The sequence below is a fragment of the Anomaloglossus baeobatrachus genome, chromosome 4, assembly GCF_048569485.1.
Source record: "Anomaloglossus baeobatrachus isolate aAnoBae1 chromosome 4, aAnoBae1.hap1, whole genome shotgun sequence".
In the NCBI taxonomy this organism is placed as follows: domain Eukaryota; kingdom Metazoa; phylum Chordata; class Amphibia; order Anura; family Aromobatidae; genus Anomaloglossus; species Anomaloglossus baeobatrachus.
The window spans coordinates 370802245-370828288 of NC_134356.1; the positions used below are offsets into that span (position 1 = coordinate 370802245).

The following is a 26044-nucleotide window of genomic DNA, read 5'->3' on the forward strand; positions in this document are numbered from 1 at the left end:
CCATGACCTTGGTGAATACTTGAGGGGCCGTGGCTAACCCGAAGGGGAGAGCCACGAATTGGAAATGTTCCTCTCCGATTGCAAAACGTATCCAACGCTGGTGTGAAACTGCAATTGGCACATGCAGATAGGCATCTCTGATGTCGATGGATGCTAGAAAATCTCCTTGGGTCATTGAGGCAATGACTGATCGCAGAGACTCCATGCGAAAATGCCGCACCTGAACATGCTTGTTGAGAAGCTTGAGATCCAGGATGGGCCGGAAGGAACCGTCCTTCTTGGGGACTAGGAAGAGATTTGAGTAGAAACCTCTGAACCATTCCCGGGCGGGAACCGGTACAATTACTCCGTTGGCCTGCAAGGATGCCACGGCCTGAGAGAAGGCGGCGGCCTTGGAGCAGGGAGGAGTGGACAGAAAAAATCTGTTTGGCGGGCTGGAAGAGAATTCTATCCTGTAGCCGTGGGAGATGATATCCCGCACCCACTGATCGGAGACGTGTTGAAACCACACGTCGCCAAAGTGGGAGAGCCTGCCACCGACCAAGGACGTTGCTGGCGCGGCCAGATAGTCAAGAGGAGGCTGCCTTAGTGGCAGCGGCTCCTGCGGTCTTCTGAGGACGCGGCTTCGTGCGCCAGCTGGGTTTTCGGTCCTTGGCTGAGTTAGTGGACGAGGCTGAGGGCTTAGAGGATGACCAGTTAGAGGAACGAAAGGAACGAAACCTCGACTGGTTCCTGCCCTGGACAGGTTTCCTGGTTTTAGTTTGTGGCAAGGAAGTACTCTTCCCGCCAGTAGCTTCCTTAATAATTTCATCCAGTTGTTCGCCGAACAGCCGGGGCCCAGCAAATGGGAGCCCAGCAAGGTACTTCTTGGAAGAAGCGTCTGCTTTCCACTCTCGAAGCCACAAGATCCTGCGGATAGCGAGGGAATTAGCCGAAGCCACCGCCGTGCGGTGAGAAGCCTCCAGAATGGCAGACATGGCATAGGATGAAAAGGCTGAAGCCTGGGAAGTTAAGGCAACCATTTCGGGCATAGAGTCCCTGGTGAGGGAATGCATCTCCTCCAGAGAAGCAGAGATGGCTTTAAGAGCCCATACTGCTGCAAAAGACGGGGAGAACGAGGCCCCAGCCGCTTCATATACAGACTTGGCCAGAAGGTCAACCTGGCGGTCAGTGGAATCCTTAAGTGAGGTGCCATCAGCCACAGATACAACTGTCCGGGCTGAGATTCTAGACACCGGAGGGTCTACCTTCGGTGAATGAGCCCACTCCTTGACCACCTCTGGTGGAAAGGGAAAACGGTCATCAGAACTACGCTTTGGGAAGCGTTTGTCAGGACAGGCCCTGGGCTTGGTCACAGTGGCCTGAAAACTGGAGTGGTTAAAGAACACACTCCTTGCTCTCTTAGGTGAGGTAAACTGGTGTTTTCTACCAGAGAGGGTTGTTCCTCCGATACTGGTGGATTGAGGTCCAGTACAGAATTAATGGACGCAATCAAATCACTAACATCTGCATCACCTTCGGTCAGATCAATGGGGCACATGGAGGTAGCGTCCGAGCCCACAGTAAAGGCATCCTCCTCGTCCTGCGATTCAGATCGTGAATCAGAGCCGCGGGACGAGGAAGGAGAGGAGCCCCTGCGTCTCCGTTTAGGAGGACGGGGTCTGAACTCTGTGAGCTCTGCTGAGCGAGCCGTAGCAGCAGAGGCGCCCTGAGAAGGGGGCTGATGCATGCTCAGCAGAGTCCGGGACAACTGTCCCATGGAGTCGGCAAAGGACTGGGAGATAGACTTAGAGAAGGATTCTACCCAAGCCGGGGGTTCAGCCACCGGAGCCGGAGCAGCCGGAGGGACCACTGGGAGTGAGACTCCAGGCTGAGGCACCACCTTGTTAGAGCAGGCATCACAATGTGGATATGTGCTCGGTTCAGGCAGTACGAGCTTACATGCAGTGCATATTGAGTACAGCCTTGCAGCCTTGCTCCTTGTGTGAGACATGCTGCTGAAGTGGGGGTTTCTATGCAGAATGGCCCCCAGAGAGTATATAAGCAGGTCCACAACCGGAGGTTGTGGCTTACCAGACCGTTTGTGTGCCCTCCAGATCCCACAGGCCGGACCCCCAGAGAGATGCTGCAGCCATCTCCGATCAGTGTGAGAACGCTGATAAAATGGCGCCGGAGCGAGGAGAGGGGGCGGGGCCTACTCAAAGAGCGGGATCCGGAGGGCCAAGGAGGTATACAGGGGAGGGAATCTTTCCTCAGAGAGGAGTGTCCCTTCCCTGTGCCGAATAGCCGCTGGGCGGAGCCGCACTGTCCCTCTGCATGATTGGCATGCAGGGGCAGTGAAAACGAAAGTAGGCCTCAGGCGAAGCCGGGGCCTAAATTTAACAATGCGGCCGGCGCGCAGGCACCATCGGCGCGGTTCTCTGGTGAAAACCAGAGAACCGGCCGGGAAAGTCAGCATAGTTACACAGCACACTCTCCCCAACAATAAAGTACAAGGGACCCCCCGATAACCACGTCTCAGATACTTAGCTTGTGAGACGCAGGGCCAGATCCCTGAGGGATGAGTGCTCCGTCCGGCAGGATCCAAAAGGGGCTGCGGATGGAGACCGGTCTCCTGCAAGGCAGGAAGAACCGTGCTGGCTCCCACTTCAAGCCAGAGCCCGAGGGGATGGTGAAGGAGGGCGGCATGAAGGGCTCCAGCCCTGAAATCAAACTTAACAACACCGCCGACACAGTGGGGTGAGAAGGGACATGCCGGGAGTCCAGGCTTGGACCCGCTTTTCTTCAAACTCTTTCCAAAAATCAAAATCACATGAGAATGCATGTGTGGATGTGTGCCTCCTGAACACAAAGCATTCAACTGGCTATATTTGGTTATCCAGGGGGTGTATATGCTAGGAGGGAGGAGCTACACTTTTTAGTGTAGTACTTTGTGTGTCCTCCGGAGGCAGAAGCTATACACCCATGGTCTGGGTCTCCCATAAGGAACGATGAAGAAAGGGAGTACACCCATGAGTGAAAACGACCAAATTGTGCCCAAAGTGTCAATATTTTGTGTGGCCAACATTATTTTCAAGCAGTGCCTTAACTCTTTTGGGCATGGAGGTCACTAGAGCCACTGGAATCCTCATTCACTCCTCCATGACGATATCATGGAGCTGGTGGGTGTTAGAGATTTTGTGCTCCTCCACCTTTCGTTTGAGGAGGCCCCACAGATGCTCAAGAGGGTTTAGGTCTGGAGACATGCTTGGCCAGGCCAGCACCTTTACCCATAGTTTCTTTACCAAGGCAGTGGTCATCTTGGAGGTGTGTTTGGTGTTGCTATTATATAAATATTTACAAAAATGTGAGGAGTGTACTTATTTTTGTGACATACTGTATATCTTAGAGAAATATGATTCCTTCTACACTTGTAAGTAATTCCCTCACCACCTGCCTTTTGAACTCAGCATTCACTCCAAACAGCTTAAATCCAACTTGATCAAACCAAGACAGACGGTCAGCACAGTAAGGTGTCGGGTATAAAAGCTGCAGGGAGAAGCACTGACATATGGAAAAAAAACTAATCTGTGCTGCAGTGTGTCTACCATGTAATTCATCTCATCCTAGAACTAGATTCACAGCTGCACTGCTCAGTACTACTGTCATCCATGCAGCGGATTCTGAACATGTGCTATATAGAGACAGGAAAGCAGGAATCTCTCATATCATATCTGTGTGTAGTGTAGGGGACACATCATTGCAGCTAGTCTCCACCCACTACATTGAGCTTACAGAGGGGAAACCTGGTGAAAAATCCAGTATATAAGGCATATAATGGTCAGAGAGAGTGATACTCAATGTACACACATGGCTTAATTCTCAAAAAAGTGCTTTAAAGACTCCACAATCCAGCATTAACATACTGCTTTGCATATTACAAACGCAAACATTCATAAAGTAGTACATTAAGTAGCATGTACAGAAGGGGGAAGGTCTCTCAAGCATACAGTACAATCTTACTTGATAACGCTTTTTTGCCAGCTGCATGGTAGGCTATAATATATTTCTTGCCATCTCGATCCTCTGTTTTTGTTTCCAGTCCTGGGAATAAGCCTTTTACAGCTTGATGAATGATTGTCCTCTTTTCTTTGCTATCGTCAACAACCTACAACATAAAATTGGCCAGAAAGATTAGTGAAATCACTGAAAAATAGAATACACTTCCAAAAGAATGGTAAATTAAGCCAAGGCTACACTATACAGTCTGCACTTGTCGTGACATACATAGGAATTATGGAATTATGTATGCATCTGAATGACTAATACTGAGATGCACAAAAAAGCAAGTGGATGTAACAACGCCTCTGAGTAAAAGGGACTGGGAAAACAGTTGACCAGTAATGGAGGACCTTTAATCAAATTTATCATGCTGAAATGGATACACACATAATGTAATAGTGGCTGCAGAAAGGAATAAAAAAAAAACAACCCATTAATTTATTTTAAACTTTGCCTCTCTGTTGCAGAGATATTAGCAATCAAATATTTGGCATCTAATCAACTAGTTAACATTAAGTCAAATTTCCTGATCTTAGATAGTTTTCACTGGGGCTGTGTACCTCTGCCTCCTGTATGATGCGGACCAATCACAAGCAGGAAGCAACATAGAAGTGCAGAAACTGTTAAGGGTGCTTTACACGCTGCAATATCGCTAGCGATCTCATTAGCGATGTGACACGCCAGATCGCAGATAAGATTTGCCGAGATCGCACACAGGTCATTTTTGTAGCGCCGGTCACGTGTGCGATCTCGGCAAATCGTATGTGCGATCTGGCATGTTACATCACTAACATCTTACATCACTAACGAGATCGCTAGCGATGTCGCAGCGTGTAACTCACCCTTTAGGCTATTGGCGCACATTGAATATTTGGTGCAGAAATTTCATACACAAGTCTAATCTACACCTGGAAGAAAAACGCACAAACCCCCCCCCCCCCAAAAAAAAACAACGCATGTGTTTTTGTGCCATGTATCTTTTCTTAATGAAGTCATTGGGTGGAAGGGCTAAAATATGTGGGGAAAAAATGCACCAACAATTGACATGCTGAAAATTAATTTTCTGCACCAAATCTGTAGGGAAAAAATAAGCAAAGTCCACACCGCACTTCAGAATTATCATTGACTTTGCTGGCATAAAGATAGGCACGCAGATTTGTGACCAATCTGCACCAAAAACGCACTGTGCGCCCACAGCCTTAGTTAGGAAAGCCACATTTTTAATGGTTCACAGAGTGAATTTTCTTGTTCCAATTTTTCCTAACTCATTGGAAATACTCATTTTGTAATGTACTTACATTTCCAAAAAAACCCCTTATTCTCCATTTAGGCTGCATGTCATGATGTGATAATTTTCAATAGGTTTCAATGATTTTCGGATGTCTAGCTGAGCAAACTGGATGTCATTAGTGACAATGCATCTCACAGACCTGCTGCACTCCTCTTACAAGACTGCTATGTCAACAAATAGTGTTCAATGGCAATGCACATATCAAAAGACTATTTCAACATTTTTTCCATGAGATGTGGGGGAAGTACTGTGAAAATTCCTTTATCTTTTGCAAAGGTTTATTTTTTTAATCAAAATATTTACTTAGTTAATACAGTTGATAAGACAAAAATGTCCATAAAGCTCAACCATGGTATGGGAAAAGACAAAAAAAAGAGGCACGTGCACAACCACAATGCAAGATTCAGTTAGCCTAAAAATAGCTAATCTTATCCTCCTGATCCCAATTATCGATCCACTGGACAAAAGAGTCAAAGCAGAACTATACACATTTATGTTATTAACTTTATAAAAAAAAGCATCCAACGCTATTTTGAAACCTGTGATCAGCTCTGCAGGTAGACTGTGCCACAGATTAGTTAACCTTATTAACCCCTTAACGACCCATGACGTACTAGATACGTCATGGATCGTGTTCCGGTAAGCCCCGCCCCCTGCAGGCGGTGGCGAGACGCGCACATATCAGCTGTTATCAACAGCTGATATGTGTGCCTGCTAGCCGCGGGTGGAATCGCTTCCACCCGCGGCCATTAACCCCTTACATTTCGCTGCCAAAGTCTTGGCAGCGATATGTATATGGACGCCGCCATGACAGTGACTTACCCCGCCCCCGCCGGAAGTCACGTGACATGATCACGTGACTTTCGGCGGTTGCCATGGTAGTACAGGGTCATGTGATGACGCCTGTGGCTAACATGAGTCACTTCCTCTCAATGCCGGAATACAGCCGGCATTGAAAGTGAAGCAGCAAATCTGCAGTTCTCAGCTCTGTAGCTGAGATCTGCAGATTGTGCAAAGCGATCGGATTGCTGATCGCAATAGCCCCCTAGGGGGACTAGTAAAATAAAAAAAAAAAAGTAAAAAAAAAAAGTTTTAAAAAATTAAAAAAAAAATAAAAAAACCTAAAAGTTCAAATCACCCCCCTTTCACCCCATTGAAAATTAAAGGGTTAAAAAAATAAAAAATACACACATTTGGTATCGCCGCGTTCAGAAATGCCCGAGCTATCAAAATATAAAATCAATGAATCTGATCAGTAAACGGCGTAGCGGCAAAAAAATTCCAAACGCCAAAATTACGTTTTTTGGTCGCCGCAAATTTTGCGCAAAATGCAATAACAGGCGATCAAAACGTAGCATCTGCACAAAAATGGTACCGTTAAGAACGTCAGGTCAAGACGCAAAAAATAAGCCATCACTGAGCCTCAGATCCTGAAAAATGAGAACGCTACGGGTTTTGGAAAATGGCGCAAAACGTGCGCCACGTTTTTCGGACAAGCTTGTGAATTTTTTTTAACCCCTTAGATACAAGTAAACCTATACATGTTTGGTGTCTATAAACTCGCACCGACCTGAGGCATCATACCCACACATCAGTTTTACCATATAGTGAACACGGTGAATAAAATATCCCAAAAACTATTGTACAATCCCACTTTTTTTTGCAATTTTTCCGCACTTGGAATTTTTTTGCCGTTTTCCAGTACACTATATGGTAAAACTTATGGTTTCATTTAAAAGTACAACTCGTCCCGCAAAAAACAAGCCCTCATATGGCAAGATTGATGGAAAAATAAAAAAGTTACGCCTCTCGGAAGAAGGGGAGCAAAAAACAAAAACGGAAAGTGCCCGGGGGCTGAAGGGGTTAATAAGAGGCCAAATAAGGCTGATGTCAGTGAGAATAACCTCCCTGCCCAGTGTACAGGCACCCTACAATACAGATTACCTCTATCGCTACATTGGATTCTTTATTTTTAAACAGCTGAAGGTCTTCTAAACGCTTCTTTTCATCCTCCGATAAAACTGAATAAATGTTTTCTGATGGATCCTATGGAGATGGAAAATCAATTTAGTAAGCAACACTTAAAATATGCTAAGCAACTATAAAAAAAAATATTGAGTTACCTCCTTATCTACCGGAATTGATAAATCATTCAAGTGAATGATCTTTCCATCTTTTCCTATTTCATGAACCACAAAATCAGAATATCTAAAATAGAAAAAAAAATATTATAACAAATAGCATAAAGAGGGGAAAAAAATACATTCACTAGTCAGAGTTCTTCAAAATAATGATGTTTGTAGTCTTCTAAGCCCTGCTTACATTATATTCCACCAATGCTAGAAATGGAAAGGAGTAATTTTACTTGTGTAATGTGTATGCTTCCTGTACAAAAATGGATATTTACTTCGCTTTTCTAGGTAGCTGGCAAAATGGATCTCTTAGCTCTACAAACATGTTGTGTTGTACAAAAGGTTTTGGGTTTTTTTTGTAGGCAAAAGAAAGAAAGTCCAATAATAATAAATAGAGTCCAATAATAAATGGTACATACCAGTTCACATTCTGTATATGATGTGCTGGCCAAATAGTTATCCTTGAGCACTGAGCGTACAATCACTTTTTGTCATACAGATTTTTTTTTTTTTAAATTCCCTTCATTTCATTAGATAGAGGTTAGGCAAACACAAGGTTGTATAAGGGTGTCCTGACTGTCCTCTGCCTGAACTTACTGAGGGAAAGGACGGGGCATTTTGGATTTTTACATGGCAGTCCTTTACTCCTACAAAAGGTAAAGACTAGGGCTACCCAGCAACTTGTGTCGCGAGGCAATGAAATCTCAAAGATACACAGCAACATTAGATGTACCGAATTTTTCGTTTTATAAGACGCACCGGATTATAAGACTCACCCCAAATTTAGAGATAACAAAAAGGTAAAAAAATAAAAATGGGGTCCGTCTTATACTCCAGTGTTGTCTTACTGGAGGGGGGCACCAGTGGTGGTGAAGCGGGGTCACGGGAGGCAGAGGTTGTCCTGGCAGCCACGGCGGGTCCGTGGTGGCAGCGACGGCGGGTCAGTAGCGTCAGCGGCAGCTCAGTGATGTCAGCAGTGGCGGGTCAGTAGTGACAGCGGTGGGTCAGTGGCATCAGCGGGTTAGTCGTGGAGCAGGCCGGTGCGGTGAGTGTCTCAGTCTGTCCGCAGTCCCGGTTCAAATGATGGCGCCTGGAGCAGAGCATGCGCAGATGGAGCTCTCATCCAAGAGCTCCATCTGCGCATGCGCTGACTCCCGGCGCTATCATTTGAAACTGGGATCGCGGACAGACTAGGACACCTGCCACACAGCGACCTGCCCGCATGCACAGAGTGGCAGCCAGCAGGTCGCCCGCCCACCAGCACAGAGAGGCAGCCACCGCACGCAGCCACTTGAACTCCACACAGACAGTCCCCCTGGTAAGCTATATTCGGATTTTAAGACGCACCCCTCATCTTCAAAGGCATTACGATACAGTGCCACATAAAAGGATTTTACATAAAATTAGAACAATGGCACTAGGGAATTGTGTGTATAAGGCCCTGTGCGCACACTGCGTTTTTTTGCCGCAGATTTGCTGCAGTTTTGCTGCAGAATTGCTGCAGTTTTTGTTCATAAGCTTCATGCAGTCCTTCCCCAGCAAAGTCTATGAGAAATCCAAAATACTGTGTGCACGTTGCGTCTTTTTTCCTTACAGGTTTTGCTGCAGAATTTCTGCAGCAAAAAGTAGCATGTAACTTCTTGTCTGCATTTTTCCCCGTGCTTTGCCATTGACAATGTTAAAGAACCGCAGGGACAAAACCGCAGGCAAAACGCGGTAACCGCATGCGTTTTTTTTCCGCAAGTAGGTGCGATCCTCTGCCAGAAGGTGCATTTTTTGCTGGAGGGATAAATCCTTAGTGTGCGCACATAGCTTTAGTGAACTAACAAGTGGCTCACTGATAAGATGCAGATGCTGGTTATTAATGTGTCACAATTAAGAGTGAAGCTCTACAGTGGTCAGTATTGTGCCCTCTTTTGAGAAATGGTAATTGAGTTTTAACATAGATAAATATAAGATGCATTTGGGCTAAGGAAAAAAATAAATAAATGTATAATTAGGTTCCAAATAATAAAACTATCAATGGAAAAGAACAAAAAAACGAAAAAGTGAGCTGGAGTATGAGATGATACACATGGAGCTTGTGAGCTCATGTTCACACTGGCCATAAGACAAAGAGAAACCAAGGGAAAAAAAAAATTGTGAAAACATACCCTGCTGTAACTAAATAAAAGCATAGTGCATATAAACATAGGGTACTTAGTAAACACTGTTTTTTGATCAAAAAAAGCATAAAGCTATCCCACCAACGCCAAGGTGTACCCAGTTGGGATAGTTACAGCAGGGTATGTTTTCACAATTTTTTTTCCCTTGGTTTCTCTTCATCAATGGAAAAGACTTGGGTGAATGGTGGATAGCGAACTCAATTTTAGTGAGCAGTGCCAGGCAGCTGCAGGAAAGGCTAACAAAATCATGGGATAAATTAAAAAGAGATACAGATGCTCTTAACGTTATTTTGCCTCTATAGTCACTAATGCGGCCACATTCAGAATACTGTGTACACTTATAAATCAGATCCCCAAACTTTATTTTAAGAACATACAGTCATGACCAAAAATGTTGGCACCCTTGAAAGTGCTCCAGATAATGAAACATTTCCCCAGAAAATTATTGCAATTACATATGTTTTGTTATACAAGTTTAACTTCCTTTGTGTGTATAGGAACACACACACAAAGAAAAGAACTACCAGGAAAATAAGAAACATAACAAAAAAAGAAAAAAGGCAAATTGGACATAAAATTATTATTATTAAATTATTAATTTATATAGCGCTAATAATTCCACAGCGCTTTACATACATTGGCAACAATTTCACACAAAAGATGCAAAATGCGCTAGACAAAATTGTTGGCACCTCAACTTAATATTTGGTTGCACACACTTTGAAGTAAATAACTGCAATTGATCGCCTCCTATAACCATCAACAAGCTTCTTGTACCTCTCATGCAGAATTTTGGACCACTCTTCTTTTGCAAACTGCTCCAGGTCTCTCAAACTTGAAGGTGTCTTCACCCAACAGCAATTTTAGGATTTCCCCACAGGTTCTAAATGAGATTTAAATTCAGACTCACTGCTGCCACTTCAGAACTCTGCAGCGTGTTGTTTCCATCCGTTTCTGTGTGCTTCTTGAAGTATGTTTGAGATCATTGTCTTGTGGGAAGCCCAAAGACCCAGGATGCAAACTCAGCATTTGACACTGGCCGTTACATTGTGACCCAAAATTATTTGGTAATCTTCAGATTTCATTATGCCTTGAACACAGTCAAAGCACCCAGTGCCAAAGACAGCACAACAACCCCAAAACATCTTTGAACTTCCACCATACTTAACTGTAGGTACTGTGCTCTTTCCTTTGTAGGCCTCATTCCATTTTTGTTTAACAGTAAAATGATGTGATCAAAATCAAGAAATGGCGAATCCCTTAAAAAAAAGTTTACTGTTGCAATAAAATTAAAACCCCATAATAATGGGAATACAAGTTTCTATGCGATTCTGGCACAATGCGCCCTTAGTCAATGACTCATTATACATTCCATTATGGAACCTTCCTTAAAGGGAACCTGTCAGCAGAAATTTTGCAATAAACCTAAAAGATTCCCCTTCTGCAGCTCCTGGGCTGCATTCTAGAAAGGTTCCTGTTGCTATTGTGCCCCCTTTGAGACTTAAATAAATACTTTATAAAGTCTCACCTTTTTGTATGCAAATGTTTTTTTATGGTCACGGGGGCGGACTGTCTTGCGTCCATTATTCGCCCTCCAGCTGCTTTACACCGTCCCCCATTGCTCATTTCCATACCTGAGGACACCGCCCAGTGCTCCCAAGGTCTCGCGCATGCCCAGTGACACTATCGCCGGACTTAGCACTGTGTAAAGCGTGACCGCTGGTGAGGTTATTGCGCAGGCGTGAGATTATGGGCGGCGTTGTGATTGTCATCAGCAGCGTCATCCAAGTACCCGCCCATAATCTCGTGCCTGCACTTTTCCCTCTGCCTCCACCGTTATGCGGTTATGATCGATGGTGTGCTGCTCCTCCCATCTATTTCCTGCTCCAGGGAAAGAAGGGTAATAGGTGACGTGGGTTCATATGGCCAGCGCTTGTGGATAACGGTGGAGGCAGAGGGAAAAGCGCGGGCACGAGATTATGGGCGGGTACTTGGATGACGCTGCTGATGACAATCACAGCGCCTCCCATAATCTCGCGTCTGCGCAATCACCTCACCAACAGTCACGCTTTACACAGTGCTAATGACCGCGATAGTGCCACTGGGCATACGCAAAACCTCTGGAGCACTGGGCGGCGTCCTCAGTTGTGGAATGAGCGATGGGGGACGGCGTAAAGCGGCAGGAGGGCGAATAATGGACGCAAGACAGTCCGCCCCCGTGACCATAAAAAAACATTTGCATACAAAAAGGTAAGACTTTATAAAGTATTTATTTAGGTCTCAAAGGCGTCACAATAGCAACAGGAACCTTTCTAGAATTCAGCCCAGGAGCTGCAGAAGGGGAATCTTTTAGGTTTATTGCGAAATTTCTGCTGACAGGTTCCCTTTAAAACACATGTTGCACCAAATCACAAAACAAAAAGTTTTTTTTTTTTTTTTTTACAAAGTTTTTAGCACATATTTACACCATATAAATTAATATATAGAGTATCATTTCGATAGTAAATATCCAAAAGGAATGAGCTATCAACTTTTTATCCAAAAAGCCTCTCTCAAATGAACTTTTTTTTTGGCCAGTCACCTCTCGCACAGGTTTAGCAATATTAAAATACTAGAAAGATATATTCCCATATTATATCAGGACCCAAAGACCTATACAATGCCCCCCAAAAAAGATAGCACATTGATTTCATGTACAGGGTTTTTTTCAAATATGCAGGGACAAAATGTAATGTTTGCACGTATAACAAAAACTATAAAAGGGTAATAAATTTCTAGCTTCATAAACGGTGATACTACTCATGTAGTCTATTGTATTTATTGTAAAAGTTGTGAAATTAATTATATAGGATGCACTACTTGTAAATTAAAACGTAGAATTAGTGAACACATTTCTAACATTAAAGGGAACCTGTCACCAGTTTTTCGCCCTATAAGCTGAGGCCACCAACATTGGGCTCTTATATACAGCATTCTAATATGCTGTGTATAAGAGCCCAAGACCGCTGGGTATAACATAAAAAACACTTTATAATACTCACCTAGAAGGTCGCTCCGGTGCACAACGGTCGGATGGGTGGCTTAGTTCTCCGGGAGCGGCGCCTCCCCTTTCGGCCATCTTTGTCTTCCTTATTCTGAAGCCACGGTGCATGACGAGTCTACGTCATACAAATCAAAAAAGGTCCGTGGAGCCTCTGTTAGGAGTCTCGACACGGAAAATAGCCAGATATCCCTCCAGGAAGGACCTAGCCAAGGAGTGGCTCTTTTTAGGAGACCACCATAACCCCCATATTAAGTGGCCCTTTTAGTCAATATCCAGCTCTTGACAAGTTTAAAGATATGACAAGGGAAATACCAAGGCCAGATATCCATCCACAGACAGCTGTTTCGGGGTATTGCCCCTCATCAGTGTGGAGGAGGATTCTGGCCAGGTGGGAGCAATGCCTAGTAGACCAACAAGACAAAACAATCACTGATCTCGGGGAGACCAGCCAGAGAAAACACTGCCAGCAGCCAGTGTTTTTGCATACTTCCCAGGGTGCAATGCACCTAGGATTTCACTGTGATGAGCAACCTCGCTGGCTGCCGGCAGTGTTTTCTCTATGGTGGTCTCCTAAAAAGAGCCACTCCTAGGTCCTTCCCGGAGGAATATCTGGCTATTTTCCGTGTCGAGACTCCTAACAGAGGCTCCACAGACCTTTTTTGATTTCCATACTTCCCAGGGGGGGCAATGCACCTAGGATGTCCCTGTGTTGAGCGCCTTCGCTGGCTGCTGGCAGTGTTTTCTCAGGCTGGTCTCCCCGAGATCAGTGATTGTTTTGTCTTGCGCTTCTACGTCATACACATGCGCCAGCATTGTAGTGCGCCTGCGCAGGACCTCAATGCCGACACGTGTTTTTATGTTATACCCAGCGGACTGGGCTCTTATTTAGAGAATAATAACATGTTACATATAAGAGCCCAGTGGTGCTGGCCGCAGGTTATAGGGCAAAAAACTGGTGACAGGTTCCCTTTAATAGTAGGAATGCATCTTACTCAGGAGCGGTTAAACACTGTTGAGCAGCATGGAGGCAGTTTGAATGAATTTGCATTTTTTGGATTACAAAGGGTTGATAAACTTGGGCAAGTAGGAGATTGAGCAAAAAAAAATATATTTGAGAGAGGCCTTTTGTTAATAGTAATTATACGAAAGAAATGATCGAAATGATAGTCTATATATTTATTAAATTTATATGGTGGAAATATGTGCTAAAAACTTTGTAAAGAAATCTTTTGCATATTTGTTTTGCGATTGGTTGCAGCATGTGTTTTAAGGAAGGTCCCATAAAGCAATGTCATTGACTAAGGGCACAGAGCAAGAAACACATAGAAACTTGTATTCCCATTATTATCGGACTTTAATTTTATTACAACAAACTCTTTTAACGGATTCGCCATCTCTTGACTTTGATTGCATTAAGCCCATGGTTTGGGCGATTTCTGGCTAGAGTCCCATGAAGGTATGAACCCGACCATTTGTTCTAATCTTTACACGGTGAGGCCTTAATTACTTTCTTTTTGTATAGTAGAATGATGTGCTTTACCAAAAAAGTCTATCAATCTTGGTCTTATCTGTCCACGATACACTTACCCAGAAGAATTTTGGTTAATCACGTACATTTTGGTAAACTGCATCCTGACCTTTATTATATCTTTGTGTCAGCAGTGGCGTCCCCATGGATCTCCTGCCATAGTGTATCACTTCATTTAAATGCCACCAGATAGTTCGCACTTAGGCCTGTTTCAGACGTCAGTGATTCTGGTACATATGTTGCAGTTTTTATAAGTACCAGAATCATGGACATACACAGACCCATTATAATCAATGGGTCGGCGCACATATCAGTGATTTCTCACTGACATGTTTCCGTGCAACGTACACTCGTGTCCGTGTGCTCCACACGGAGACAAGTCCGTTGTTTTCTGGCATCACTGACATCCCAGACCATACAATGGTGTGATCTGTGAAACACGTACCAGAAAAATCACGTAGATTTAAAATAAAAAGCTTTTTAAAACTCACCCGTCTCCAGCCGCTGCTGTCTCCAGCCGCTGCTGTCTCCAGCCGCTGCTGTCTCCAGCCGCTGCTGTCTCCTGCTTCCAGGCCGGCTAATTATGCTCATACATATGCACTGTCGACCCAGAAGTAGCTGCAGGTGGGGCGGGACAACAGCGGCTGGACACAGCATCGTGGGATACTTCAGCACCATGGACAGGTGAGTATAAGTGTTTGATCCACATGTATTATCATGGATAGAACACAGATTACAAGTGTGCCAAAATCACAGCACACGGAGGGACATATGCACCTTTATCACGTCAGTAAAAAACGTGTGTGAAAGAGGCCTTACACTGATGCATGAAAAACCTCTAAAAAAAACAATTTTATTAAATATTCATTAAAATACTCCCAATCTAAGAACTTTGGGGTCATACCCAGTAGTTCAACACTAGACAAAAAGTCGCGATTGTGAATAGTGTATAAGGTCCTAAAAATAGGGCAGTAGGCCAAGGGCGTGCGCCCCATGTTCGTGATTTTTAGGGGGTATCGCAATATGGGATGGAGGGACCTAGTATTCCCTAATGTTTTTATCCCTACCTGGCAACGGAGGTGAATACACCTTAAAGTTTTTGGGTGCCCCCGTTCCTCGGTGGCTAGCCCTAAATGCCCGTCACTATTCCTGGCCTATAATCACCACCAATGCATTGTGTTGGGGTGATTAAGTGGTCATGCGTCAATGAAACGCTGCTATTCCAAGCACTCACTGTTTTCAGACCCTCCCTTATGATGCATTGTTGATCTGGGAGGAGATTTTCACCATTACAATCAGCACGTGACGGGGTAATCCAGGACAGCAGCCGGACCCCCACAGGGTAACTGAAAACGACCTAATTATAGGAAGGACATATGGAAGCATGAGATTGATTGCCTAATTTGGATAGTGACAACTTGCAATTTACATCTCCCCTGATGAACCACGCTATATTGGGGAGAAACGCGTCGGGAGCAATGGGAGTAATAACAGTCCTGGCAAGATAAGTACTAGGACAGTTGGGCCTATCATACCTTCTGTCAAGACCTTTTTTTTTTCCCCATCTCCCCAGAAATTCCTTTGATATCTCCCTCAACAATATGATGTACTAGCTGAATTAATGATTGAGGGCGGATAGTGTTTGAAACTATATAACTGGAATACTGGTGATGTACAATATCTGTGTTTGATTTATATAAGGTCTTGACGTAGGACTTTTGACGCATGACCACTTAATCACTCCAACACAATGCACTGGTGGTGGTTATAGGCCAGGAATAGTGACAGGGGCATTTAGGGCTAGCCACCGAGGAACGGGGGCACCCAAAAACTTTAAGGTGTATTCACCTCCGTTGCCAGGTAGGGATAAACATTAGGGAATACTAGGTCCCTCCATTCCATATTGCGATACCCCCTAAAAATCACGAACGGGGGGCGCACGCCCTTGGCCTACTGCCCTATTTTTAGGACCTTATACACTATTCACAATCACGACTTTTTGTCTAGTGTTTAACTACTGGGTATGACCCCAAAGATTTTAGATTGGGAGTATTTTAATGAATATTTAATAAAATTGTTTTTTTTTTTTAGAGGATTTTCATGGTTATATGGTAGTATATCCTCTATTCTAGATACAAATTATATGGTTTTGACTTACACTGATGCACCCTGAGCCTGCAGGACAGGATGAATTTCTTTGGAAGTTGATTAGGCTGCTTATCCATCATCCGGATTATCCGGTGTTACAACCATTCATCAATTTTTCTTTGCCGTTATTGTCTAGGGAGATTACCTGCAGTGACATGTGTTGTGAACTTCTTGATTATGTTGCACACCATGGACAAAGGAACAACAAGATCTCTGGAAATGGACTTGTAACCTTGAGATTTTTGATACTTTACAACAATTGGTTCTCAAGTCCAAAGATAGTTCTCGTCTCTTTGTTTAACATGCTTAAAATGCAAAGATGGAGTCAACTTCTCCCTTTTTATTTGGTTTCAGGTGTGATTTCATGTTGCCCACTCCCGTTACTTGCCACAGGTGAGTTTGAAGGGAACATCACATGCTTGAAACAAAGTGGTGGACTACAATTTTGGAAAGTTGCCAAGAATTTTGTCAGGACCATTTTTGGGGTTGTGTATGCAATTATATCCAATGTATCTATTTTTTTTGTTGTTGTTCCAATACACACAAAGGAAATATCTGTATAACAAAAACGTGTGAATGCAATAATTTACTTGGACAAATACTTTATTCTCTGAAACAATTTCAAGGGTGCCAATTCTTTTGGCCATGACTGTAGCTTAACAAGAGTGGGTGTATAAAAATGGGACTTTTGTTATTCAGGGAATGGGTGAGCTGCAATAATAAGACCGGTAATAAATCTTGGGACTTCTTCAGTTTGGAAAAATGAATGATCTCACTACAGTGTACAAATATATGAAGGGACAGTACAGAGATCTTTCTAACGATCTTTTAACCCTAGAACGCATACCTGGGGCCTCGCAGGCCTGCTAGGTTACTTGTTTTCTATTGTAGATTTCTATGGTTGCGCGCTCTAGGGTTAACACACAGGCCTGCAACACTGACAAGGGAGTATCATCTATATTTAAAGGAAAGGTTGTTTAGTCATCATAGACGCAGATTCTTTTGTTGAGGATAAAGAATTGAGTATCCAAAAATACTTAATTCAGCCATTTCATAGACTCAGTTATATAGTTCAGTAGATGTGAACTAACACACATTTGTGAATGCTTTTGTTTCTTACTAACATGTATATATGTATATTGCATATTCAGTGTATTTTCCTTAGACACAGTATATACCAGCACATGTAATTGTAAAGATGGCTGCTATTTCCTGTTCTACACCCAAGTCAGATGGACAAAAGAAATTCCTGGAGCCTGGACTAACCAATCCAAGGAGAATGTGTAGATCTCTCTACGTCATGAAGCCCTGACCTGCGATACTTGATTGGACTAAAACTTTTGTTTACACCCCCTTACTGCTTGGTCTAGAGTTTCTTTCAAACAATAAAAAGTACACTTAGTTAAGAGCCAGTCATGGAGAGAGATGTAACTGACTTGCTGTCTAGTTATTTAATCTCTAAGTGCACTCATGACATTTTAATTAGAAACAGCAGCCGGATCTCGAGAGATCCTTTGAGTCTCATCATCATCGTCATTCTGACCGTGACAGTTGGCGCGCCAAGTGTGGGGCCACCGAGAAGGGTGAGTCAGAGCTTCCATTTTCCGGACGTCTGGGGGCTACTCCACAAGTATCCAGGTGTCGCTCGATAGGATTGATCGCCCTCCGTTTCACGGTAAGCATCATATACATTGTGTGTGCTGTTTTACCTGTGGATCGAGAGACACCTGGCGAAAGGGGGTGGTCACTAGTCCGGAGAATGGTAGTGCACCGGAGACCTAACGGTGTGACTGTCACTCGCCGGTGAGCTAGAAGGACCCAGCTCCCATAGGGGCTAGGTGTAGGTTTTAAAGGATCCGGCTGTCTGTATTTCTGAGCTGTAAGTAAGGTAGAAATGGGGGGCTTTTTGAGTAGCTGTTGAATTGTATATAGGTGTATGGTTAATCAGGCTTGTGATTACTCTGTTTGGTTCTCGGAGAGTTAATTGTCTGAGCAGACAGCTATAGAAATGGTGGAGAGAAGCCCAGCGTGCCTGCAGTCTCTTACACAAAAAGGAGGGGGGTCAGTCCCCCACTAGCTACTTGGGCAGGGACAGACTGCAACTCTACGTCCCTGCATTTCTCCACTAAGAGGAAAGCAAGAAAAAGGTGGGGGGTCACTCGCTCACGCAGCTACGTTCTTTTGCTAAGAGGGCAGCAGGGAGGAAAGTTTGTGTGTGTTAGAAAGAAGGGGGGTTGATAGAGCCCACACAGACGCAGCTGCTGTCTTTGTTCTGTGGAGGAGAAGGGGGGGGTCAGTGTGTGTTGGCCATTGCTCACCGGCTGCTTGAGACAGAGACAGAGCGGAGATCGAATTACACAGCCTGCATTTTTTCGCTGAGAACAGAAGAGAGCAGGAAGCAAGGGGGGGTGAAGGAGTGAAGAGGCAGAGACCGGTGGTCAAAACAGCGCAGCTCTTTGCAGTGAGGAGAAAGGAGGGGTCAGTGGGGTAACATACAGGAGATGGCTGCAGCCTTTGTATATATAGTAAAGCAAACAGAGTTGTAATGATTTGAAAGAAAAACAAGTGTTATTTTGGTTTGGATTAGAGAGAAATTAACGGGTTCATGCATTTTTCAGTCTTTTTAAATTGTTTGTTTTTGAACAGAAGTATGAGAACTAGCGATTCCCCTCTGTTGCGGATGACACAGCCACTGTTTGTTAGATATTAAATATTGAATATTGAATGTTGGATAGATACTAAACGAGGCGGGAAGGGTTCTGTTAACTTAAAGTGGAATTAGCGTATTCCCCTGCGGTTCAGGCGCAAGTCACTGTTTGCATAGCAGACGAGACGGGAAAGGATTTCATTTTAGTTAAGTTAAGGGTGCTGGAGTTAGCGGATTCTCCTGCGTATTAGACGCAAGTCACTGTCGGCGCATTACAAACGCGGACGAGGCGAGAAAGGACTCCGTTGGAACGGCCGGTCCAATTAGAGCACTGTATACTCTGTTCAAAAGATAAATATGTTGTTTTTAGTAGGAGCTGAGAACGCTGTCGCCCTAGTTACAAAAAACGGAAAAAATATAAAAGATTGCAAAAAGTTGTGTAAAATCGTTGGACTACCACTAGATGGCAGGCTGCAACCCATGTATTGAAGTTCAGATTAATCTCCAGTGAGAGTATACTGGAGGACAAAGACCCTATTCACTGCGTGTTGCTGTTTGTAGAATCACTAAATGATTTTCTCTAGCGGTGCCTCATTGTTCTTCTCTAGAAGTCATCATATCTGGTGCTAATCAAATCTCTCCTTTGTATGCTGGAATGCAAATTTACAGGCACTAAAAGTATCCCTGGTTTACTACGTAGTTCCAGCCACTCCCAGTACACCCAGGGAGTCACAACATGGATGCTACACCCGGAAGTCAGGTGCCTGGTATTTCCTGTGGCAGCCGTCTTGCTACACCCACTGATGGCAGTACACCTCATAAGCCACACCCCTCGCAATGGCTCTTTGTCTAAGACTCTCCACCCATCCCCGGTGGGAGGTGTTCTGTGGTATAAATGACTAACACATTTGAATAAGTATAAATTGTATATTTGTTTACTCAGCTATCCAGTATATGCAAGTCAAAGATAAGTGAAATTTTTTTACTGAATTGATAAAGTCAGAGATAAGAATGAAATGTGTCTTTCCCCAATAGTGACGTAAGTTTAGTTTAACCCTTAGAGTTCAGGATTTCCCATTTTTAGTTTACTGCTTATACCGGAATAGGGAATATTAGATTTCATGGGATGTGCGATATAATTTGTGTTGTTTTGTTTTTAATGGCGATTTATTTGAACAATATATTTTTATTTTGTGACTCTATTACCTTTTCTGTTTTTACGATTATTTCTAAACAATTCATATATTTTTGCAGGTTAGTCGACTAGTCACAGCTGTCATTTCATCATGTCTCAGTTGTTTCTACTATGAAAGGTTTTTCTTTTCTTTATGGATACAGTGTTTATTGTAAGGTTTTAAAATTTCCCAGTAATGTATATTGTTGTGAGATATACGTTATTTTCAGTGTTTGTTCTTTTTAAGTTTTAGTATGTAGCTAATTTATTACCTGCTGTTTTAGTTTTTTCTTTTAGGGAATACCAGTATAAAAACGCTGAATTTTGCCATATTGGTAAATAAACAATTAAACAAGGGGGGAATAAGGTATTAATTATATTCTCCAGTTTCTTCGAGGGTGCAATAGGCATATTAGATAGGTTTTGAAGCTGACCTTTTTCCCACAGGCTATGTTTATTAGATTACTATGAGGTATATCTGTTAATTGAAATAGGAAAGTCTTGTCTTATATGTTTATTTGTTTGTTTATTTATTTAGTATTCTCAGTCATGTGAAGTATAGATGACCACTAACTGTATTATGATCAGAGATGAAGTTATAAGAATGATCTAATGTATATTTTTTTAGTTTTTGTTTTTATAGATGAAACCAGATGGTGGTCGATTCTGCACTGGATATGCTGCTGTTTACAGCACATGAGGTAGTCTAAATTCGACCACTCCCTCCAATCCTATTGATACAGGAGACAGTGATGCATTAATGCCTCTCTTGATGGGTAGAACAGGAGTGGGTAAGAGTCTTTAGAGGTGTATGTAGGTTATAGATTTTTTCCTGTTGTCAAATGAATTAGGTATGCTGAAGAGAAAGTCTAGATCTGAGCTGATGGATTCGGATGGAGATCCTCGCACAGGTGCAGCTGACCAAGAAGCAGTGAACGGGCCTAGAGTTGAGAGTCTTTCACCAATAACGACCATGCCTTGGTGACACCGGTCACGTCAGTGACTTCTGTCACTCCTTGTGTTCTTAAAACCCTACAGGAACAAGCGATACAACAAGGAATGGAGTGTGACATGCAGGGAGCCAGTGACTGAGGAAGGTCTGTGGACAAAGGGTGGTAAGCTTTCTCTGCCATGAGAGCTCTTCTTAATGATGGCCCAGGTAACATCTGTGAAAGACAATTGTCAGTGTGTGCTTTGGTGACACCGGGTTCAGTACCCAGGTGGGCAGACTCACCCAGTCTTGTAAGACATGTGCCTAGAACGAAGTGAGAAAAAAAACTGTAAAGAGTCCGTAGAAACACCCTGCACCTGCTCTACCCATTCTTAGAGACTGCAAACTGATTATAGATGTATATCATGAGCACGTTGTATGCAAGTCTGTGCGTGTTGTGTAAATCCCTCTCTCCAGGTTTGGTCAGAGGCATTTCAGTGCAGAAAACGACATTATTGCTGAGAAGCACATGAAGGTGGTATGTAAAGAAAAATGTGTTTACAAAAAGTGTATATTTTATAGAAAAGTGGAAACTAGTAAATCGTGTATAAAATGTATATGTTTTGTTTTCTTTTTGCAATAAGCAGGTCTTTATGTAAGATGTTTTTTGGTTTAGCATAGACATGTATATTTTTATATAATTGACTGAATAGTGTGATAAACAGGTGTATTCTCCAATTCCAGATCTTAAATCAGAGCTATTAGCATATGGTCTCCAGTCAGGAGACTGATTGATCTTAAACGACAGGCGAGAAAGAGCCATGAGTCAACACTAGATGAGCTGATCCAACCACAGAAACATCTATGGATCCACACCTCGCATTGTAGAAGGGTTAATCAACCAGAGCTGCACTGAGCGTTCTGCTCATACTTATCCTTTTCAGAAAACCCTGTACAGTCTTAGACCAGCATTGCCAGAACAGTTAGAAGAGAGGACTTAGAGAACCTTGAGACATGGGGAAGTCCAACTACAAAGGGTGAGGACTCGCCTAGGAGTCCTTGGTCTCAAACCGGTGAAGAAAACCCCTTTCCGCCCATGTTTCAACGTTCAGTTAGGCAGGTTTTTCAACAGATCTTTCTACCTCTCTTCCTAAGGGAACACAGTACCCTTAGAATTTAGAAATGGCAGAAGTAAGTCTTTAGGGGGGACTGTTGAGGATAAAGAATTGAGTATCCAAAAATACTTAATTCAGCCATTTCATAGACTCAGTTATATAGTTCAGTAGATGTGAACTAACACACATTTGTGAATGCTTTTGTTTCTTACTAACATGTATATATGTATATTGCATATTCAGTGTATTTTCCTTAGACACAGTATATACCAGCACATGTAATTGTAAAGATGGCTGCTATTTCCTGTTCTACACCCAAGACAGATGGACAAAAGAAATTCCTGGAGCCAGGACTGACCAATCCAAGGAGAATGTGTAGATCTCTCTACGTCATGAAGCCCTGACCTGCGATACTTGATTGGACTAAAACTTTTGTTTACACCCCCTTACTGCTTGGTCTAGAGTTTCTTTCAAACAATAAAAAGTACACTTGGTTAAGAGCCAGTCATGGAGATAGATGTAACTAACTTGCTGTCTAGTTATTTAATCTCTAAGTGCACTCATGACATTTTAATTAGAAACAGCAGCCGGATCTCGAGAGATCCTTTGAGTCTCATCATCATCGTCGTCATTCTGACCGTGACACTTTACTGATAGTGCAGTGAGATTTTGGACCTCTCTACCACAATATGTTGTAATGGTCAATTCACTAAAAAGTTAGAGGGCCTGGAAGCCTTTCTTGAGGAATATAATATTACAGAACTAATCCGATTATATGTGGAGATGTGAATGAATACTTCCCCACCATGGGGCAATCAGAATCTACCTCTTGGAATTTTTGGCTTTTTCTGGATCAACAGCTTAGGTTATAGGTTGAAATTGATGGACTTGTGTCTTTTTTCAACCTATGAAACGCTAAAGGTTCATTAAAGACACAAGAAAGAGGGGAGAATGAGTGTACTGGCTACTGAAAAGGTGAGTAATTCACACTTATATCTCAAGAGCAGCATACAGTATAGCAATGACGTTACCTTTCCTTCAAGATTCCAGAGAAACCTTCATGAGCGCTCACAAATTTGGTGATCCCAACATCAAGTTCAGTCAATCCATGTTTCATCATATCAGAAAAGCTTTCAGGATCCCCATCATCCGGCTCCCCCTCCAAGAGTTCCTCCTCTTCACTTTCACCATTCTCGTCAGCAACAGTCTCTGTTGGTATGGCTTCTTTGGTTTGAAGAACAGTTTCCTGAAGCCCGGTGACGGAGTCATCATTTTCTGAAAGCTTTTGTCTCTTGGCTTCATCGATAACGTGGTCTTCAGATGTAAGGTGGCGCTTTAGTGAAATTGTTGTCATTTCAACGGACTCCATAGTTTGGAAGGCACTGTGGAACTTCTTAAATAAATCTGGTGGATAAAAGAAAGAAAAATTCTTTACAGAATAATAAGAGCCCAACTCATTCATGCATTGCGAATTTTCTTGTTTTTCATTTGGGCCTTAGGATAAGTTCCCACGATCAGTATTAGTTGAGTTTGACGCTGCAGAAATTCGGCACCTTTGTTTACTTGCGGATTTTTTTTTTTAATGTCTTATCAAATTTTCGCCACTTTTTTTTACTCTTTGGTGTGTCATGCTTTAACCATTTCATCCTTTTCAGTCTATATAGCAATCTAAGGGCTTATTTTTTTGCGGGATGAGTGGTACTTTTGTATGACATTCATTTTACCATATAGTGTACTAGAAAACAGGAAACATTCAAAGTGGGGAGAAATTGCCAAAAAAAGTGCAATTCTACAAATGTTTTTAACGTTTTTATTTACCATGTTCACTATATATACAAAAAACTACTGGCCAATATTCCCAAGGTTAGTACGATGTCGTAGATATCAAACATGTACCGTATTTTTCGGACTATAAGACGCACTGGACTATAAGACGCACCCTTGTTTTAGAGGAGGAAAAAATAGAAAAAAATAAAATTAAAGTAAAAGAATGTGGTCATGACACACTGTTATTTTACTGCTGACAGTGTTACTGAGGTAATAATATCCCCAAATTCTGTCCTCATATCCTCCATTCTGGGTACCTTCCAGGTATATATGGCCCCCATCGTGGAATATGTATGTTCCCCATTATTATGTGTGTGATCCTCCAACCTGGATTGTGTGTGTATAGTTATAGTGTGTGTGTGTGTGTGTATATAATGTGTGTGTGTCTGTGTGTATATAGTAATATAGTGTGTGTGCGTGTATGTGTGTGCAAAGATATAGAGAGATATATATATATATATATATATGATCCAACCCCATCCAGGTGTACAGTAATGCCTTTATATACTATATTATTTATTGCCTTACTTTTACTGTTGTGATGCTCACCATGCTTCAGTTTGGTCCTGGCGTTACAAGCAAAGTCTCCCATATCTCAAGGACCTGCAGTGATGTAATGAAGAGGCGGGCACTGTGCTGTTCTGTGCCGTTCTGGCCACCCCTCTGCATTACATCCCTGTAGGTCCTTGTCAGCTACGTGAGACTGTTTCTAGTGTAAAGGCAGCAGGAGCAAAATGAAAGTAATGTGAGCCCTCAGCACAGAGACTGCGGCTGTGCTGTGATGGTATGCTGTACTCTGGCCCCGGACACTGCAGTGATCTGCACTTCCCCCGGGCCAGACATGACTGCAGCGGCACCCTGCTCCTGCCTCCTACACAGCGGACACACAGTCTCCCCAGCCGCTGCAGGAAGCCGGGGGCTGGAGAACCCACGTGTGACCGCTGTTTACATTAAACAAGTATTCATTAGCTGCTCCTCACCCCCGCTGACTGCAGAGAGAGGTGGGCGGGGAGCAGCTAATGAATATTCACTGACTTTAAGCAGCGGGCACACGTGGTTTCTCCAGCAGCCGGCATCCTGCAGCAGCGACCCTCCCTGCCGACTGTGATCCCACTGCATAGCGCTGACTCCCCACAGCTCCCTATCCCGCAGCTTCAGACCATAAGACGCACCCCACACTTTCCTCCCAAATTTGGAGGAAAAAAAGTGCGTCTTATGGTCCGAAAAATACGGCATATAGTTTTACTTTTATCTATGGGGTAGAAAAAAAAAATCTGTCAGAAATTTGTAAAAAAAAAAAAAAAAAAATTGCACCTTTGTTGTTATTTTCCGAGACCCGTAGTGTTCTCATTTTTCGGGATCTGGGCCTGTGTGAGGGGTTATTTTTCCGGTCTTGAGCCAATGCTTTTAATTACACCACTTTTGGGTATATGCTATGTTTTGATCGCCTGGTGTTGTATATTAACTCCTTAACGACCACATAACGCTTTAAAACAGCAGGAAGAAGAAGGGAATTTTGTTTACTTACCGTAAATTCCTTTTCTTCTAGCTCTAATTGGGAGACCCAGACAATTGGGTGTATAGGCTATGCCTCCGGAGGCCGCACAAAGTATTACACTCAAAAGTGTTAAGCCCCTCCCCTTCTGCCTATACACCCCCCGTGCTCCCACGGGCTCCTCAGTTTTGGTGCAAAAGCAAGAAGGAGGAAAAAGAATTATAAACTGGTTTAAAGTAACTTCAATCCGAAGGAATATCGGAGAACTGAAACCATTCAACATGAACATGTGTACACAAAAAAACAGGGGCGGGTGCTGGGTCTCCCAATTAGAGCTAGAAGAAAAGGAATTTACGGTAAGTAAACAAAATTCCCTTCTTCTTTGTCGCTCTATTGGGAGACCCAGACAATTGGGACGTCCAAAAGCAGTCCCTGGGTGGGTAAAATAATACCTCGTAAGAGAGCCGTAAAACGGCCTCTTCCTACAGGTGGGCAACCGCCGCCTGA

The 26044-nt window shown here is 43.2% G+C and overlaps 1 protein-coding gene across 2 annotated transcripts in view; it reads right to left on the reverse strand.

Annotated features, from left to right (window-relative positions):
• Positions 1–26044, reverse strand: part of PUS7 (pseudouridine synthase 7) — an 85145-nt gene that overhangs the window by 47528 nt on the left and 11573 nt on the right. For both annotated transcript variants that reach the window (XM_075345170.1, XM_075345171.1), the window contains exons 2-5: positions 23247–23619; positions 7456–7540; positions 7277–7378; positions 4003–4147 (exon numbers count right to left, since the gene is read on the reverse strand). In XM_075345170.1, coding sequence (XP_075201285.1) covers positions 4003–4147; positions 7277–7378; positions 7456–7540; positions 23247–23619 — 705 coding nt within the window. The remainder of the gene's footprint in view (positions 1–4002; positions 4148–7276; positions 7379–7455; positions 7541–23246; positions 23620–26044) is intronic.